Source organism: Callithrix jacchus, chromosome 8 (assembly GCF_049354715.1).
Source record: "Callithrix jacchus isolate 240 chromosome 8, calJac240_pri, whole genome shotgun sequence".
NCBI classification, from domain to species: Eukaryota; Metazoa; Chordata; class Mammalia; order Primates; family Cebidae; genus Callithrix; species Callithrix jacchus.
This window is the reverse complement of record NC_133509.1, coordinates 65,352,124-65,368,147: the sequence shown is the minus strand read 5'-3', so window position 1 is coordinate 65,368,147 and position 16,024 is coordinate 65,352,124. Positions and strand designations below refer to the sequence as shown.

The following is a 16,024-nucleotide window of genomic DNA, read 5'->3' as shown; positions in this document are numbered from 1 at the left end:
TCTTAGATCTTACAACTGGGAAAAGTTGTTGTGCTTCTTAATAATTGGTCTTACTTACCTTTGAACCTCCAGTCGCTGCTCCCCACTCACCCCCTTTTAACTGTTGAGAATCTCAGGGCCAAATTTGTGGGCCTCTTCTAGAAAATGCATTGATACATTTAGTCTTACTTAGCAGCCTTACCCTTGGCTTCATTTTATTTTCCCTTTCATCTGCATATATTCACTTTCAAGATTCTGTTTGTCTTTTTAGAATGAGAGACGGTAGTACATAAACAATTGGCAAAGAGAAAATTATCCACAGATGGAAACTTCTACTTTAAACATGGTAGATTAAAGTCACATTTTACTTGTGTGCCTTTCAGAAATTTTGCTAAAAGGAAAAGTGAAGGACTTAAGATGCATTAACACAAAAGAACAACAGCAGGAAAACGACATACAGAAAGAATGAGAGAGTATACTATCTGTGAGATAGGGAGAATTTAACAATTTGGAATCCAGAAAGAACATGGAGGAATGACAACTGACTGGCCCTAAGAAAGCTTGTTAAACATAAGTGCATTTGAGAGCAATAGGATGAAGAATAAGCCAATTCAAGTCACAGAACTTCAGTAAAGCCACAAAGGCCAGGGAATTACAGGTATTTGGTACATCTAGAGTCAAAGGTTTAAATAGGGGTGTGAATAGAGAATTGGTTTAAAGTTTATTTAAGAAGCACAGGCTGGGCACAGTGGCTCACACCTATAATCCCAGCACTTTGGGAGGTCAAGGAGGGCAGATTACTTGAGATCAGCCTAGCCAATATGGTGAAACTCCCATCTCTGCTAAAACTACAAAAATTAGCTGGTTATGGTGCCAGGTGCCTGTAATCCTAGCTACTAGGGAGGCTGAGGCACAAGAATTGCTTGAACCTGGTAAGCAGAGGTTGCAGTGAGCCAAGATCATGCCACTGCACTCCAGTCTGGGCGACATAGGGAGACTCCATCTCAAAGAAAAATAAAAGTTTAAGAAGCACAATGTTAGCTGGGCGCGGTGGCTCAAGCCTGTGATCCCAGCACGTTGGGAGGCCGAGGCGGGTGGATCACGAGGTCAAGAGATCGAGACCATCATGGTCAACATAGTGAAACCCCGTCTCTACTCAAAATACAAAAAATTAGCTGGGCATGGTGGCGCATGCCTGTAATCCCAGCTACTCAGGAGGCTGAGGCAGGAGAATTGCCTGAACCCAGGAGGCAGAGGTTGTGGTGAGCCGAGATCGCGCCATTGCACTCCAGCCTGGGTAACAAGAGTGAAACTCCGTCTCAAAAAAAAAAGCACAATGTTAAATCCTCTTTCATCTTGTGAAACTGGCTTAACAGCACCCCTCCCCTACTCCAAAGAATGGTAGTGTATTTTCCACCAGTATTTTCTGTTTACTTAAGAAAGAAAACAACTGAAAGATGGGGTTATTGTATAAAATGGAAACAGCAGGGTTGTGTGAAAATCTCCAGCTAAGCATTGACATCCCCTGTTTTCTCCTACTGTTTGACTTCCAGTACGTTGGCAGCTTTTATCTCTTACAAGCAAGATATTAAAATTGAATCACATTAATAGAGAAGGCCTAATGGTACTGAAAATTGGGATATGTCAGTGAAATGGCTGGGCCTGTGACCTATCATGTATAAGTCAAGTCAGCAGCTTGACAAGACATAGCCATATTCTTAGTGCTTCTGGGCGGCTGTAATAAAATACCATGGACTGAGTAGCTTATAAATAATAGAAATTTATTTCTCACAGCTCAGGAAGTTGGGAAGTCTAAGATCAATATGTCAGCATGGTTGGGTTCTGGTGAAGACTCTTTTCTGAATTGCAGACTGCTGAATTCCCACTGAGTTTTCACATGGTAGAAAAGGCAGGCTCCTTTGGGCCTCTTTTTTAAGGGTACTAATTCTATTCATGAAGACTCTGTCACTAAAGGGCTACCTCTTAATACCATCTTACTGGGGATTAGGTTTCAACATAGGAATTTTGCTAAGGGACACAAATATTCAGACCATGGCACCCATGGACAGTTTACCAGTTAGGACCATGTCCATGGCACCCATGGACAGTTTACCAGTTAGGACCAAAAAGAGGAAAATTCAGAGATCAAGTTGGGAGGATCAGTATCTGACTAGGAGTTTCAAGAAGAGAATACAAATTAAGTGTTGTTGAAAACTTGATTAAAATAGTAATACAAGAAAACTCTGGAATATATTTTCAGAATGTATTTCCAGGGATGTTTGTTCCAGATTGAAAGGATTCTTTCCAGGTACTGGTAAAAGATCCATACAGAGGTTATCATCATGAACACTAAAAATTAAGTGGAAATTCAGAAATCTTTCAGATAGAAAAATTAGACTGCATTGAAAAGACTAGGAATCAGGCATTATTAAATTAACACTCAAAGCTAGAATATAGTAGAGCAGTGCCTTAAAGATTCTGAGGGAAAGTGATTTCCATTTAGATTTGTATACTGAGCCAAGTACTGTATTGTTTGTGAGTATTAATAGCATAAAGAGACATTTAGATATGAAAGCCTCAAATTTACCTTTCATTTTTCTCTCAGGAAGCTATTGGAGATGTGTCTCAGCATTCTGAGAGACTAGGTCGAGGAGGAAAGTGTAGGATCCAAGAAAAAGGATATTTAATAAACAGAAGCAAAGGAAATTTCAGGAAATAGTTATTCAGTGGGCCTGGACAGTAGAATGGAAGGAGGACAGAACATTGGAAGGAAGGTTTCTTAGAAAATAGGAAATTAATACATTGCTTTATGTGTCTGAGGAGTTTGAAAAGAGACATATGGTTCTGCTGGAAAATTCAGAGGAGAATAGTGATAACATCCTTGGAAAAACCAGGCAGTTAAGAAAAACCACACTGGACAGTTATTTCAGGAAAACTATATATAAAAGAAAGGAAGTAGAGTCACTGCAATGTGATTTAAATGGAAATACTAAAATGTACTTTGTAACCATGGAATATTAATATAGGTGAAGAAAGTAAATTGATATAACTATATTACTGTTATGGGAGGAAGTGTGGGTGTGGGATAGAGGCGTAAAGGAACTAAATTTTTATCAAGAAATAGCAATCTAAACATGTTATTTAGAAAAAATAGGGTAAATACCGAAGGAAACTTCTTTAAAAAGAAGTTGAAAAATGGTTGCTCCTAGTGCATAGGAATCAAAGATAGAGAAGGATGGAGCAGGGGACTCTCCTGTTACTCATTGTATGCCTTGCCAATTTATTTAGAACTTATTTGCCTTTTTTCTCCTGAGTACTTCCTAGCAAGCAGAACTTCATTTTAGCAACTGCTACAACAACCAAAGATTAACGATACTTATGATCTCCAAATTATTCTTAGCCAGCTTCACTAGAGACCAAAAAAGTTGCCTGGCGACAATCTTTTTCTTTTTCTTCACTGGCTGACTCCTTTTTTCATTCTTCAGCTCAGTAGCTCTTCTAATCTTTTTCTACTCTTCTTTAACTCCACTCCAGACTGCATTCCTTAATTTTAGTCATTCTTATAAGTTTGTGACACTATCTCATTTTTGTTTTGTTTTTTAGAGACAATTCTCCATTGATCTCTCATGTTTCTAAACATCCTGTGAGCAGAGACACATATTGCCCTTTTATTCTGGATTATCTATTTAAGGATATTTATATAACAAACAGCCTTGTAAGATAGAGACAGTCTTCTGGGAAGTCACGCTTACTGTTCAATATAAAGATTCAAGTTCCCTAAGCCCAGAGTTCCTCCGCTATGATTCAAACAAACTGTAAGTGTAACATCTACCCAATCCCCTCCTTGCCACCCTTGTGGGACTTGGGCAAAGGAAATTCAGCAAACATTATCATCCTGTTACTTCCTGTGCTCCTGAGGAGTAGAATTCTTGTCTCTGACTCAATTTTATGACTAATTTCAGGATTCATGAAACAGGAATAGACTAGGTCATTAGCTTGAAAGCAGGGAAAACCCTGAGACCTTTCACAGTCCATGATCCTTTAATTTTCATTTCCCTAAAGATTAATGATGTTGAGCATCTGCTCATATGCTTGTTTACATTCTACCTATCATTATGATGCAATGTCTATTTGAAATATTTCCCCATTTTTAATTGTTTTGTTACTATTATGGCTTAAGAGTTCTTTATATACCCTTGACACAAGTTTTTCATCAAATATAAGTTGCAAATATTTTTTTCCCAGTTTACAGGTTTTCTTTATATTCTCTTAGTATCTTTCAAAGAAAAAACGTTAATAATTTTGGTGAAATCTGATTCATCAATTCTTTCTTTTATGCTTGTGTTCTGTTTGACTTTTAAAGCCATGCACATGTATTGCTGTGATTAAATGCAGTTTTTATAACCTGGAAACAGGGGGAACTCTCATTTTAGAGACAGAAATTTCTATCCAAGGAGCAGCAGTACTTAATTTTTCAAAGTTAAAGACAAATATCTTATATCTTTAAAAAAATTATTTTAAATTATCATTGGTATGCTACTTTTATCAAGTACATTCATTGCCTTTCATTTAATCTCCAAATACTAAGTTATATTGTAAATGTTGAACTAAAAGTATATTTTGTTCTGGTAGATTTGTGGTTGTTTTTACTAATTTGCATTTGTAAAAACCATCTCCTTCTACATTCAGTCTTAATACAGTTTCTTTAAAAAGTGTGCTGGATTGGGTGGGATATAGTACAACCTATTAAAACTCTTTGTTAATGCTATTTAAAAAATATAGTGAGCCCTTTCTGTCTGTGGGTTGTGCATCGATGGATTGAAAATACCATATTAAGAAAATGACAAAAAATACAAATTTAAAACTGCAGTATGACACCTATTTACGTAGTATTTACATTGTATTTGGTATTATAAATAATCTACAGATGATTTAAAGTATACTGTAGGGAGAATGTATGTAGGTACTTGAGCATCATAGCAGGAGGTATGTATCCCAGAACCAATCCCTCATGGAAGCCAAGGGATGACTATAAACTGAATTGTGTTATATGCTAATTTGAACTAATGGAGGCAACCAATCAGGGAGGGGAGGCAAAAACCCTCCCTGAGTTTTATATTATTTTTCTTTTTGGTACCCTGTACTCTTAGTAAAGACATTGAGATAATCTAATTCAGCCGCCATGATTTACTGGTAAAGAAATTGAGGCCAAAGATTTAAATGATTTGGCCAAATTCAAGCAGCTACTTAGTGGCAGAGCAGAGACTTTTCATGGTGAAAGTTACTGTTCAGCTGAATTTTCTACTGCCTTTATTGTTTTGTTGCTGCCTTTATTGTTAGACATTTAAACAACTTTATGAAAACTTTTTTTGTGTGTGTATAGAGAAACTCACATTAGTTAAAATATTTAGTTAAGCCTATCCCTATTACTTGTTAAATGAGTGATTCTGTAAGACTTAAAAGTATTTCTTTAATAGATTTTGAGTTATTTCTTCTAGATAAGACAGGCTGTGAAATGGATTGGGATGTTTTATATCTGATTTACTATAAATTTAAATCTGGGCTACTTGATAAGTTATTTTTAAATTTTTTTGTTTTCATTTTGAGACAGGGTTTTGCTCTGTCACCCAGGCTGGAATGCTGTGTATAGTTATAGCTCACTGCAGCCTCAATGTCCTGTGCTGAAGTGATTCTCCTGCCTCAGTTTCCTGAGTAGCTGAGACTATAGGCACATGACACCATACCCAGCTAATTTTTTTTGAAGACAGGTTTCACTATGTTTCCCAGGCTGTTCTTGGTCTTGAACTCCTAGGCTCAGGTGATCCTCCTGCCTTCACCTCCCAAAGTACTGGGATTACATGAAGCACTGTCCCTGGCCCCGCCTGATAAACTTTGGTATTTACGGTTTTAGTCCTCAAACATTTATACTAAACTGTAAGAGGTTATAGTTATAAGAAATGCTAAGTTTCAGTTGCTTATGATGGCTTTATTTTGAGAACTAATAATAAATTTGAGTGTCTAATACCATAGGATTTTATTTTGATGCAGTAATTACCTAAAATATTTTGCACAATGAACTTTGGACAAAGACAGCAGAGAATAGTTACTTTCATTTCAGTTGTAGAACATGAATCTTTCAAACTTTTTTTCTGGAATAAAGTCCTCAAACAGAAGGTAGACGTTTGAATCTCTCTAGCTTTAAGAATTGATTTAAAATAGGAACCAGAAAGAAATATTAGAACCAACTGATGGAATAGTTGGATTCATCTATTTTCCTCCCCACAGGCCCTCTGGTGATGTTCTTGAGACATTCAATTTCTTAGAAAATGCTGATGATAGTGATGAAGAAGAGGAAAATGACATGATTGAAGGCATCCCAGAAGGAAAAGACAAACATCGAATGAATAAACACAAAGTAGGAATTAGATTTTATATTCTTATTACCTATATATTCATGTAGTTGGAATAGGAATTTTTGCGATGTCTTAAGTTACATTGGGAGTGATCATCTTCATTTTACATATCACTTAAAGGTTTTATGCGTTCAGCTCTTTTTTACATTACAAACAGTAGAAATTATTTGCTATATTATTCACTAAATGGGCAAGAAAGGGTCTGTATTTATAGGACTAGTCCATTGATTTTGAAACCTTTTTAAAGCTACCCCTTTCCACCTCTGCCACAATTGAGAATCACTGTAGAAGTCTGTTTCTTCTTGTACAATACACAAGGGGTAAGTTAACTGAAGTTGCAGTGGGAATACTTCCACCCTGGGTGAGGGAGTAATCTGTGAATTATAAGTAAGTCTCAACATTCTTGTTCTTTAGTAAGGAATAATAAAAATTTATTTTTGCTCATAACCTAAGAAACAGGTTTATCTATTTTAGTGGTTTGGGGGGCTAGCTATAGAAGCAAAAGTAGAGTAGATCGTCTATTTGTGAGTTACCAGAGTAGTGTATAGTATTTCAACCATATAAAAAATGTGGGTAGTTCTAAATGTTGGTACTTTGAGATTTTACAGTAATGTAAGGGAAAAAAATAACAATGTTTTACAACAGTTTCCAGTCTACAAAATCAGTTTTCAGTTTTTTTATACTATATGTGTATTACAGTTTATTTGGTTGAATAGAGATTTTAAGCCTTTTTAGTTTTTTGTTCTGGAAGGTAAAGCACTATTATAATTATCACAGTTATGAACTTAAAGTAGTTACTATGCCATATCTGTGAATGAAGGACTAAGCATGCAGTTTTCCATTTATGAGGTCAATTCAAGATAACATATCAGAATGCGAGTAAGTGACTGGTTCTTCAGTGGAGGGCTCATTATGAATATACTGTAATTTAAGAGATTCACTAATGATTAGCACTTAAACCATTTTTAGTGCCACATTACTTAGATCAATCTTGGCACAGCACTGTTGAACCATTTATCTAAGGTATAATTTGGGATTTATGAATTACATGGGCAATCTAAAGTTTTGGATCCAAGTAATTTTAAAATGGGTGAATATAGTTATGTGACAATATTAAAGGATCCATTTTTAATGTAGAATAAAAGTAATTCTTGGCTTATATTCTGTTTACAGATAGGTAATGAAGGTTTAGCTGCTGACCTAACTGACGATCCTGATACTGAGGAAGCACTGAAAGAATTTGATTTTTTAGTGACTGCCGAAGATGGTGAAGGAGCTGGAGAAGCACGGAGTTCGGGGGATGGCACAGAATGGGGTAAGGTGATAAAGAAATAGGGGGTGGGAGGAAATCTAGCCTTTAATGATGAGCTATTATAAAATGTTACATGTGGAATGTGTGTATCTGAATGTATGGTGGCAGTTAAACTGAGAGCAAGGGAGGTGATATTGAATAATAACCAGGTATTTTGTACCAATTTATTTACATTCGGTGACTAAACTGCTTATAATATATATGGCTTCTGGTGGATTTAGATTTTTGGAATTTGTCTGGATTTAAAGTTGAACTATTTAATTAATTTGAAAATTCAGTTTCTTTTTCTTTAATAGATTTTTTAAAATGTATGTATTCAGTTTTAAACATTCCCATTATTTAATTTGGTATTCTAGATTTAGGAAGATTTAACTTAGTATGTCTATATGGTGTTATCTGACTAATTACTAAGAAGGAATAAAGCTACTAATCCTGAATTATAGCTCTATATTGAGCACAATTTAATGAAGATACTAAACTGTACTGCCTATAATATTCAATGTGTAAAATGTTAGGGCCTAAACTTTAGAAGTGGTACATAATGCTAATAATAATTCAAGCATAACTAAAAGAAAATGATTCTTTATCTGTACACAGTTAAAAACCCCATTAGAAAGTAAAACAAGTTTAAAAAAATATTTTAAGGCAATAGCTGATGTCCATTATGATTTTCCTAGTAAATATGTTCATGCAATCCTCATTTAATATCAGCATGTTGTCTGGTAGGCAGAGCAAAGTGTGTTCACTGAGCTTTTTTGGAGAACATTATTACTTTGTTTTTTTTTTTGAGACAGAGTTTCGCTCAGTTGCCAGGCTGGAGTGCAGTGATGTGATCTTGGCTCACTGTAGTCTCTGGCTCCTGGGTTCAAGCAATTCTTCTGCCTCAGCCTCCTGAGTAGCTGGGACTACAGGTGCACCCCACCACACCCAGCTAATTTTTATATTTTTAGTAGAGATGAAGTTTCACCTCGTTAGCCAGCATGGTCTCGGTCTCTTGACTTCGTGATCTACCTACCTCGGCTTCCCAAAGTGCTGGGATTACAGGCATGAGCCATTGCTTCTGGCCTGGAGAAGGTTATTTTAATACATCAAAGTTTTGCTTAATTACAAGGAAGAGGAATAATTACTAGATTTTTTAAAAAAAATTATTTTGATAGCAAACATTTGGGTTTTTTGAAAATGCCTCATTTATGTGTTTAAATATTGCTAATAGCAAGAGAAAATAAACCTAATATATAATACATTTATTATCTTGATATAAAAAATGAATCAAGGACTTAAAATATTTGAATTTTGCTATCGGTTTTCTTTTTATAATTCTCAAGCATTATTTTCAGACCTTCACTTCTCTCTTTTTCTAAATGGAAATAGAAGAGACACATTAATTTAAAACATGGGAAAACTCCACAATTACTTTGTAGACTACATTTTTGTACTTACTATTTGAAAACAATTGTGTTTTAGAAGGGTACCTTTCTTCAAAATCAGCATTGCTCAGGAGAAACAGTAAAGGTATTTAACTTTTCTTTTAGCTTCTCTGTGCAGGCATTCAATGTTGGAAATACCTTATCTTTTTCCAGTAATCTCAAAAGTATTGTTTTTTTCCTGATTGTTTTATAATTATATAAATACATAATTATTTTGTAATAGAAGCATGTTTTAGAAAACTTAGAACCTACAAATACATAGATTTTTTATAAGTATGTGTATATATATTTACTTAGTTAACAAAGGATTTTGCTAAATGTTGATTTGTAATGCACACTTTTCACTTAATACATGGTTCTTCTGTAGCGCTTTTTGGTTTTTTTGAGACAGGGTCTCTATTTGTTGCCCAGGCTGGGGTGCTGTGGTGCAATCTTGACTCACTGTGACCTTCACCTCCCAGGCTCAAGGGGTCCTCCCACCTCAGCCTCCTCAATAACTGAGACCACAGGCGTGTGACCACACCTGGCTAATTTTTGCATGTTTTTTGTAGAGCCGGGGTTTGTCCATGTTGCTCAGGCACGTCTTGAACTCCTGGACTCAAGCAGTCTGCCTGCCTTGGCCTCCCAAAGTGCTGGGATTATAGGCAAGAGTCACCACACCCAGTCAGCATAATTTTTAATAGCTTCATAATATTCTGTCAATAATGTGCTGTAATTTTATTTAACCAGAGCCCTGTGATGCACATTTATTTTCATTAAAAAGAAAATGATCAAAATAATTTATTGAGTATCTCTTTAGCTAAATCTTGACACAAATTCATTCCTGTTTCCTTAGCCTAAAGTTGCTAGCAATTTAGTCAAAAGGATAAAGAAAAAGTTCAGGAATTTAATTTATATGGAATGGCATTATTTCTTTGATAATAGTTTCCATATTATTTACAACTGATTGATCCTTCTGTCTGAAGACTTTTGAGATTGTAGAGCAGAGTTTTAAGACAACTTTCAATACTTTGCTTTTTATTGTCAATATTTGACAGTGCTTGTGTCTCCTGGGTAAGCAGAAGTAATCGAAAAAATATCTTCCAGACAAGATGGAAATACCATCTTTAAGACATTTTAAGTTCTCGATGAAGGAAAATAACTTGTTTAAGTACAAGATGGTTCAGATAGCTTTTTTTCTAAAAGAAATGAAAACTGTCAAGTGATTTATGCACTGTTTCCAAAGTTCATTATTTCTACTCAACAAGATGTCATTTTTTCCAAAGCAAAGATGATAAATATGCAAGCAGTCTTTATATTTATGAAATTTATTTGCTAAAAATTTGAATATGTTTCTAAATAGCAAAGTGGTAGCTTTCTGAATGATTTTTTTTTTTTTCTCAGTGAGACCGAGTCCCACTCTGTTACCCAGTCTGGAGTGCAATGGCACATTCTTGGCTCACCGCAACCTCTGCCTCCCGAATTGAAGTGATTCTCCTTCCTCAGCCTCCAGAGTAACTGGGATTATAGGCCTGGCTAATTTTTATATTTTTAATAGAGACAGGGTTTCACCATGTTGGCCAGGCTGGTCTTGAACTCCTGACTCCAGGTGATCCACCCACCATGGCCTCCCAAAATACTGGGATTGCAGGTGTGAGCTACAATGCCCAGATTTAAATTATTGGGTATAAGAGCACTGAATTTTTTTAAAAAATAAGTCTTGACTTAATTAAACATACTCCAGTACTTACTCACATTAGAGAATCTGGTTTTTATTTTGTGTATTAGCAGTCAACAATTAACTTTGTTATCTCTGACTTTGAATTTTTTATTTACGAAACCATTGCCTTTTAGCAAGCTTTTAAATGGTCTTTTCACTGTCATCTATATTCGTCTGAGTTTAATGTTAGTAATTTTTCGTTCTTCTTGTTATCAAAAACAATCGTTGGGATTTTTATTTTGCTTTTTATTTCATGGAGACTAGACATTTTAAAATTGTTCATTTATTGTCTCCTGCCTTTGAAACTGTGATCTGTAGAGATTTATAGAAGTACAAAATACAGTTATCACCTGAATGTTTGTACTTAAGCAAAATGGATAAAGTATGAGATTATTTGCATAAAGTTAGTAATAAATTTATGCTACAGTTAATAGATTCGTGTAATTCCTCTGCTTTGGTAATCAGAATTACCATAATAGAATTTCATGTTTTCGTGGGTTTGAGCTGTCAGGAGTCAACTTTCTTATGCATATTTGTGTTTTCTTTTAGACAAAAAAGTTATTGTAAATGATTCAACCTCATTTCTTGGTATTTTTTCCCCCTAGATTTTTTTAAAACAGGATTAATATGTAGAAGATTATGCTGCCTCTTTTGCTCTTATCTATTTCTTATAAGCAATATCAAATCAGCTGTTACTTACCAGGCAAGTTTCAGGATGTTGTTTGTGCACATATGCATTCACCAGCCTGTTCTTTGCACTGCCTAAATTTACTTTTGGTTTCTAGATGTGAGATTATCTTGCAAGTATTTTTTTCCTTAAGCTTATCCTTATTTTATTCCCTGTGCAATTTCACTCCACTCTCTGTCAACTATAGTTAAGAGTTATACACAGTTTTATTCTCTCTACATAGATCTTTTAGAAAACTGTTTGGCTCTTACTACATTTTTCTGTTCTATCTAATTTCCTGTATAAACTTTGTATGACTTAAGGTTTTTTGGTCTCTGTGAGGTCTAGAAAATATTTGCCCAAAAGTTATCAATTTGTCTTGCTTTAAGTAGTTGAAATTAAGAATTGTTAACTTCATTAAGATGAGTGCAAATGATTAATTGTTGAGATTCCTTTTTTTTTTTTTTTGGTATATTCAGTAAGTTTACAGAAGGATTCCTGATGCTGCGTAGTTTTCAGGAAACTTCATGATTTGAATACATGTGAATTGAGTAAAGTGAAATTTCTCTTTAAAACTGTATTACAGCATTACAATTTGTGGATTTGACAGATAACCTTACGTGTGAGTTTTAGTCTTGAGTAACCTAGTTTCAAGTAATTCCAGTTAGCAAATTGATTTAAAGCTTGGGGTTTACTGTTTTACATACTGACCAGCTGTGATCATAGGTAGGATAACCATCAGGGAAAAACTTGACAATTGTAGCAGGAAAAAACTCAAGGTACAGTAAATATTTGCATTTCTGTGTGCCATTCAAATATGAGAATTTATTAAGCTTGGTACATGAAACAATCTATAAAGGAAAAGAAAGGCTTTTTATGTCTACTTTATAGATTAAGTCAGTGAGGCCTAGGGTGGCTCTTACAAAACTTTGTGAGCCAGAATATACTGAGTTATCAAAAACTTAACAAGTCACAGTCTTAAATTTCCTAATGACATGGCTGTTTTAAAACCACACAAAGGAGGGGAAAATCCTCAATATTTAAAATAATTCTCAAAGACTTAATTATTTTCATGTTCCCTCTTTTTAGTGCTGTTTTTCCTCTACTTTACCATGAGTAAATTTTTCTCAGGCACAAGTATTTAGTTAAATATGGATTTACTATTCAGCTAAAATAGCTGACATATCTTTAGCAGTTGCACAGCAATATATATGTTTTCACTCCTCCATGCTGATCACTACTTTTATCCTGAAAAAGAAATCATTTCTAAAAAAATTCTTCAGTGGAATTTGAGTTTTGTTTTTTTGTGTTTTTGTTTTTGTTTTGTTTTGTTTTGCTAATCTTAGTTATAGACCAATGGAAGAAGGTAATGAGATGTTGAACTATTTGGGTGGGTGGGGGCAGAGGTGGGATTCTCTGAATGCTTTGTATGGATTATTCAAGACATTGTATTTTGAACTATATGTATGTATTATATTGGACTAGAATGCCTCTCCATTAGTACAGTTAATCCTGTGCATGCAGAATCAGTATGACAGAAAGTGCATGAATATTTTCATCAATGAAACAGCACTTAACTTTCTGGCTTGCACTTTTCCAAGTAGTTCGCATGTATTTCATTCATTTGCTTTTATGATGCTGGCTGAATAATTTTTATTAACATTTTTATAAAGATGCAGTGATCTATTTTTATAACATTAGATTTCTAATGTCAGTCCATTGAATGAATGATAACCTTCAAATTAGTGGTTCATAAAAATGAAGCACCATTTAACTGTCAGTATTAAATGTTTAGAAACTTATGACTTGGGCATTTAGAGTTTGAGTTGTGAATACCAGAACTGAGACTGCACCTTTAAAGTATTTTGAATATATGCTATTAGTACATTTTATTATGATTATGTAAAGCTATAACAGTTTACTGCCAACAGCTTGCATTGCCAACTGCTGATTTTTTTTCTTTTAATAATATGCTGCATGTAGATAAAGATGACCTCTCCCCAACTGCTGAGGTTTGGGATGTAGACCAGGGACTAATAAGTAAACTGAAGGAACAGTACAAGAAGGAACGAAAGGGGAAGAAAGGGGTGAAGAGTAAGTGCAGATTCTGACTATTATAATTTTTGTGTACCGATAATTGAGAAAAAATTCTTCAATTCTGTTATTTTTTTGGTTTAACTTAATTTTTTTTTTTGTTTCGTAAAGGGGGCAACTAACTTTAAACTTTGTCTGTTGTATAATTGAAATTTGTTTGTATATAATTTAGGATGTTATTTGATCAAGTAGAAAATCATTTAAAATATATGGGAAGGGTGAAGGGAAGATTTTGAGGATTGTTTTTAAACTTTAAAAACTTTACCAAATTGTTAGGAATATTGGCATTGGAATAAAAACTTAATAATTTGTTCAAAAGGGAGAAAAGTATAAATTTCTCCATTTTTGATACGTAGAGTATAGTTATAAACAACTCATATCCAGGTTACATTTCTTAGTTCGGGAATCCTTATATACGGTGAGTAGTAAAGCCCTTTCTATAGTTTCTGCTTTCTGTTGTTTGTAGTTGAAGAGCAATTCTCCACAGTTTAACTGCAAACAACAACAGCAGCCAAAGGAACCTCTTGGGTAGTATATTTTGGCTACTGTCATGCAGGAGATCAGGAGTGGGAAGATAGTGGTGACAGTAAGGTTTGTTTAGTCATTGCTGGATGTCTTGTGCCTGGATGTATTTTTCAGTATGTTGTATATTAACCAATATGTTTATTAAAAGTATAAATCAGCTATAACACTTCTCTCAAGCGATTCACTTCCATTCGGTGAACAAACTTAGAAGTTGCCACATGAAAAATATCTTCAGATGTATGACTATTAACTGGAGAGACTTGAAACTTATTTTTTGGATCTATTTTGAAATGGCCGTTGACTCCTGCTAGTCTAACATTTTGATTATATAAAGCAGAAAATAGTTTGAGGAAAAAGGCAAAAAAAAAATATAGACATTCTTTTATGTTTCTTTGGTGACATACATTGATATGTAAAATGGCAGGTGTAATGGAAAAGTATACAGATTTCCTTCAATAAAATATTTTTTGAGTGATTTCATTTATTGTGAAGGCTAATATGTGAAGTTTTGGGGATTTCACCTGTTAGAAAATTTTCTTTTATAATTTTATGATAGTTTTTGTTATTGCATGTGAATTAAAAGACTATACAGTGAACTGCTTATTGTATTTAAAAACATTTGATACTGAGCTGGGGTTATGTTTAGTTGCTAACATCATTTACCTATAATGCAAGCATGTTGAGTATAAAAGTTCATTTGCATGATTGACTATTTTAGAATAGACAAAATGACATTAGAATTTTAGGGTTTTTTTTTTTTTTTTTTTTTTAAATTTGAGTCTCACTCTGTTGCCCAGGCTGGAATGCAATAGTGTGATCTCAGCCTACTGTAACCTCTGCCTCCTGGGTTTGAGCAATTTTCCTGCCTCAGCCTCCTGAGTAGCTGCAACTGTAGGGGTGTGCCACCACACCAGGCTAATTTTTTGTATTTTTAGTAGAGACAGGGTTTCACCTTGTTAGCCAGGATGGTCTCGATCTCCTGACTTCATGATCTGCCCACCTCGACCTTCCAAAGTGGTGGGATTACAGGCATGAGCCACAGCGCCCAGCCTAGGTGTTTTTTTTTTTTTTTTTTTTTTTTAAGAAATAAAGTAGTTTATTTTAATAGTGCATTGCTTATTTTATGTATAGTATCATAAACTGACTTAATCTGCTGAAGATTTCTTTTGAAATGTTAGATAATGTTGCTTCTAATTTAAAGTAGAAGTATCCCATTTCCCCCTCTTATAGACTATGACTAGACCTATATCTTTTTGAGGTCTAGAAATAAGATAGCAGTCAACTCAAGGTCTTTTTTAGTTGTTGCTTTTAAATTTTTCTAAAAAATTTGTAATTATAAAAAGTATGTTTAAGAAATACTAGATAAACTAAAGCTGAATTTTTAACTCCTCATACAAACTTTAATTCTTTTAGAGACAAAGTCTCGATCTGTCACCCAGGTTGGAGCGCAATAGTGCAGATAATAGCTCAACATAGCCTCAAACTCTCCTGCCCTCAAAGTATCCTCCCACCTCAGCCTCCTGAGTAGCTGAGACTACAGGCACATACTACCACACCTGGCTAATATTTTATTTTTAAAAAGTTTTCGTAGAGATGGGGTTTCTCTGTATTGCCCAGGATTGTCTCGAGCTCTTGGCCTCAAGCCATTCTTTCACCTTAGCTTTTCAGAGTGTTAAGATTATAGGCATGAGCCACCCTGCTTGGCCTTATGTTTTTTTTTTTTGGAGCTTAGTACACATAATATTATAATTTGCCTACTGCCGTCTTAGAAAACATCATTTTATGTCAACAAATAATTCCTTTGTGTATGTTTGTGATTTTTTTCTTTCCAAACAATAGAAAGGAACCCAGTATGTCAAAGAGATGAAAGAGGGCTTCTTTGAATCAGTATCGGGAGACCCCAGATTC

The 16,024-nt window shown here is 34.6% G+C and overlaps 1 protein-coding gene across 12 annotated transcripts in view; it reads left to right on the top strand.

Moving 5' to 3' along the window:
- Positions 1-16,024, top strand: part of STRN3 (striatin 3) — a 109,525-nt gene that overhangs the window by 62,647 nt on the left and 30,854 nt on the right. For 7 of the 12 annotated variants that reach the window (XM_078334651.1, XM_002753786.7, XM_054239839.2 and 4 more), the window contains 3 exons: positions 6,265-6,394; positions 7,566-7,707; positions 13,481-13,591. In XM_078334651.1, coding sequence (XP_078190777.1) covers positions 6,265-6,394; positions 7,566-7,707; positions 13,481-13,591 — 383 coding nt within the window. The remainder of the gene's footprint in view (positions 1-6,264; positions 6,395-7,565; positions 7,708-13,480; positions 13,592-16,024) is intronic. The other 5 variants (XM_002753787.7, XM_009005898.5, XM_054239840.2 and 2 more) reach the window with 1 other exon arrangement.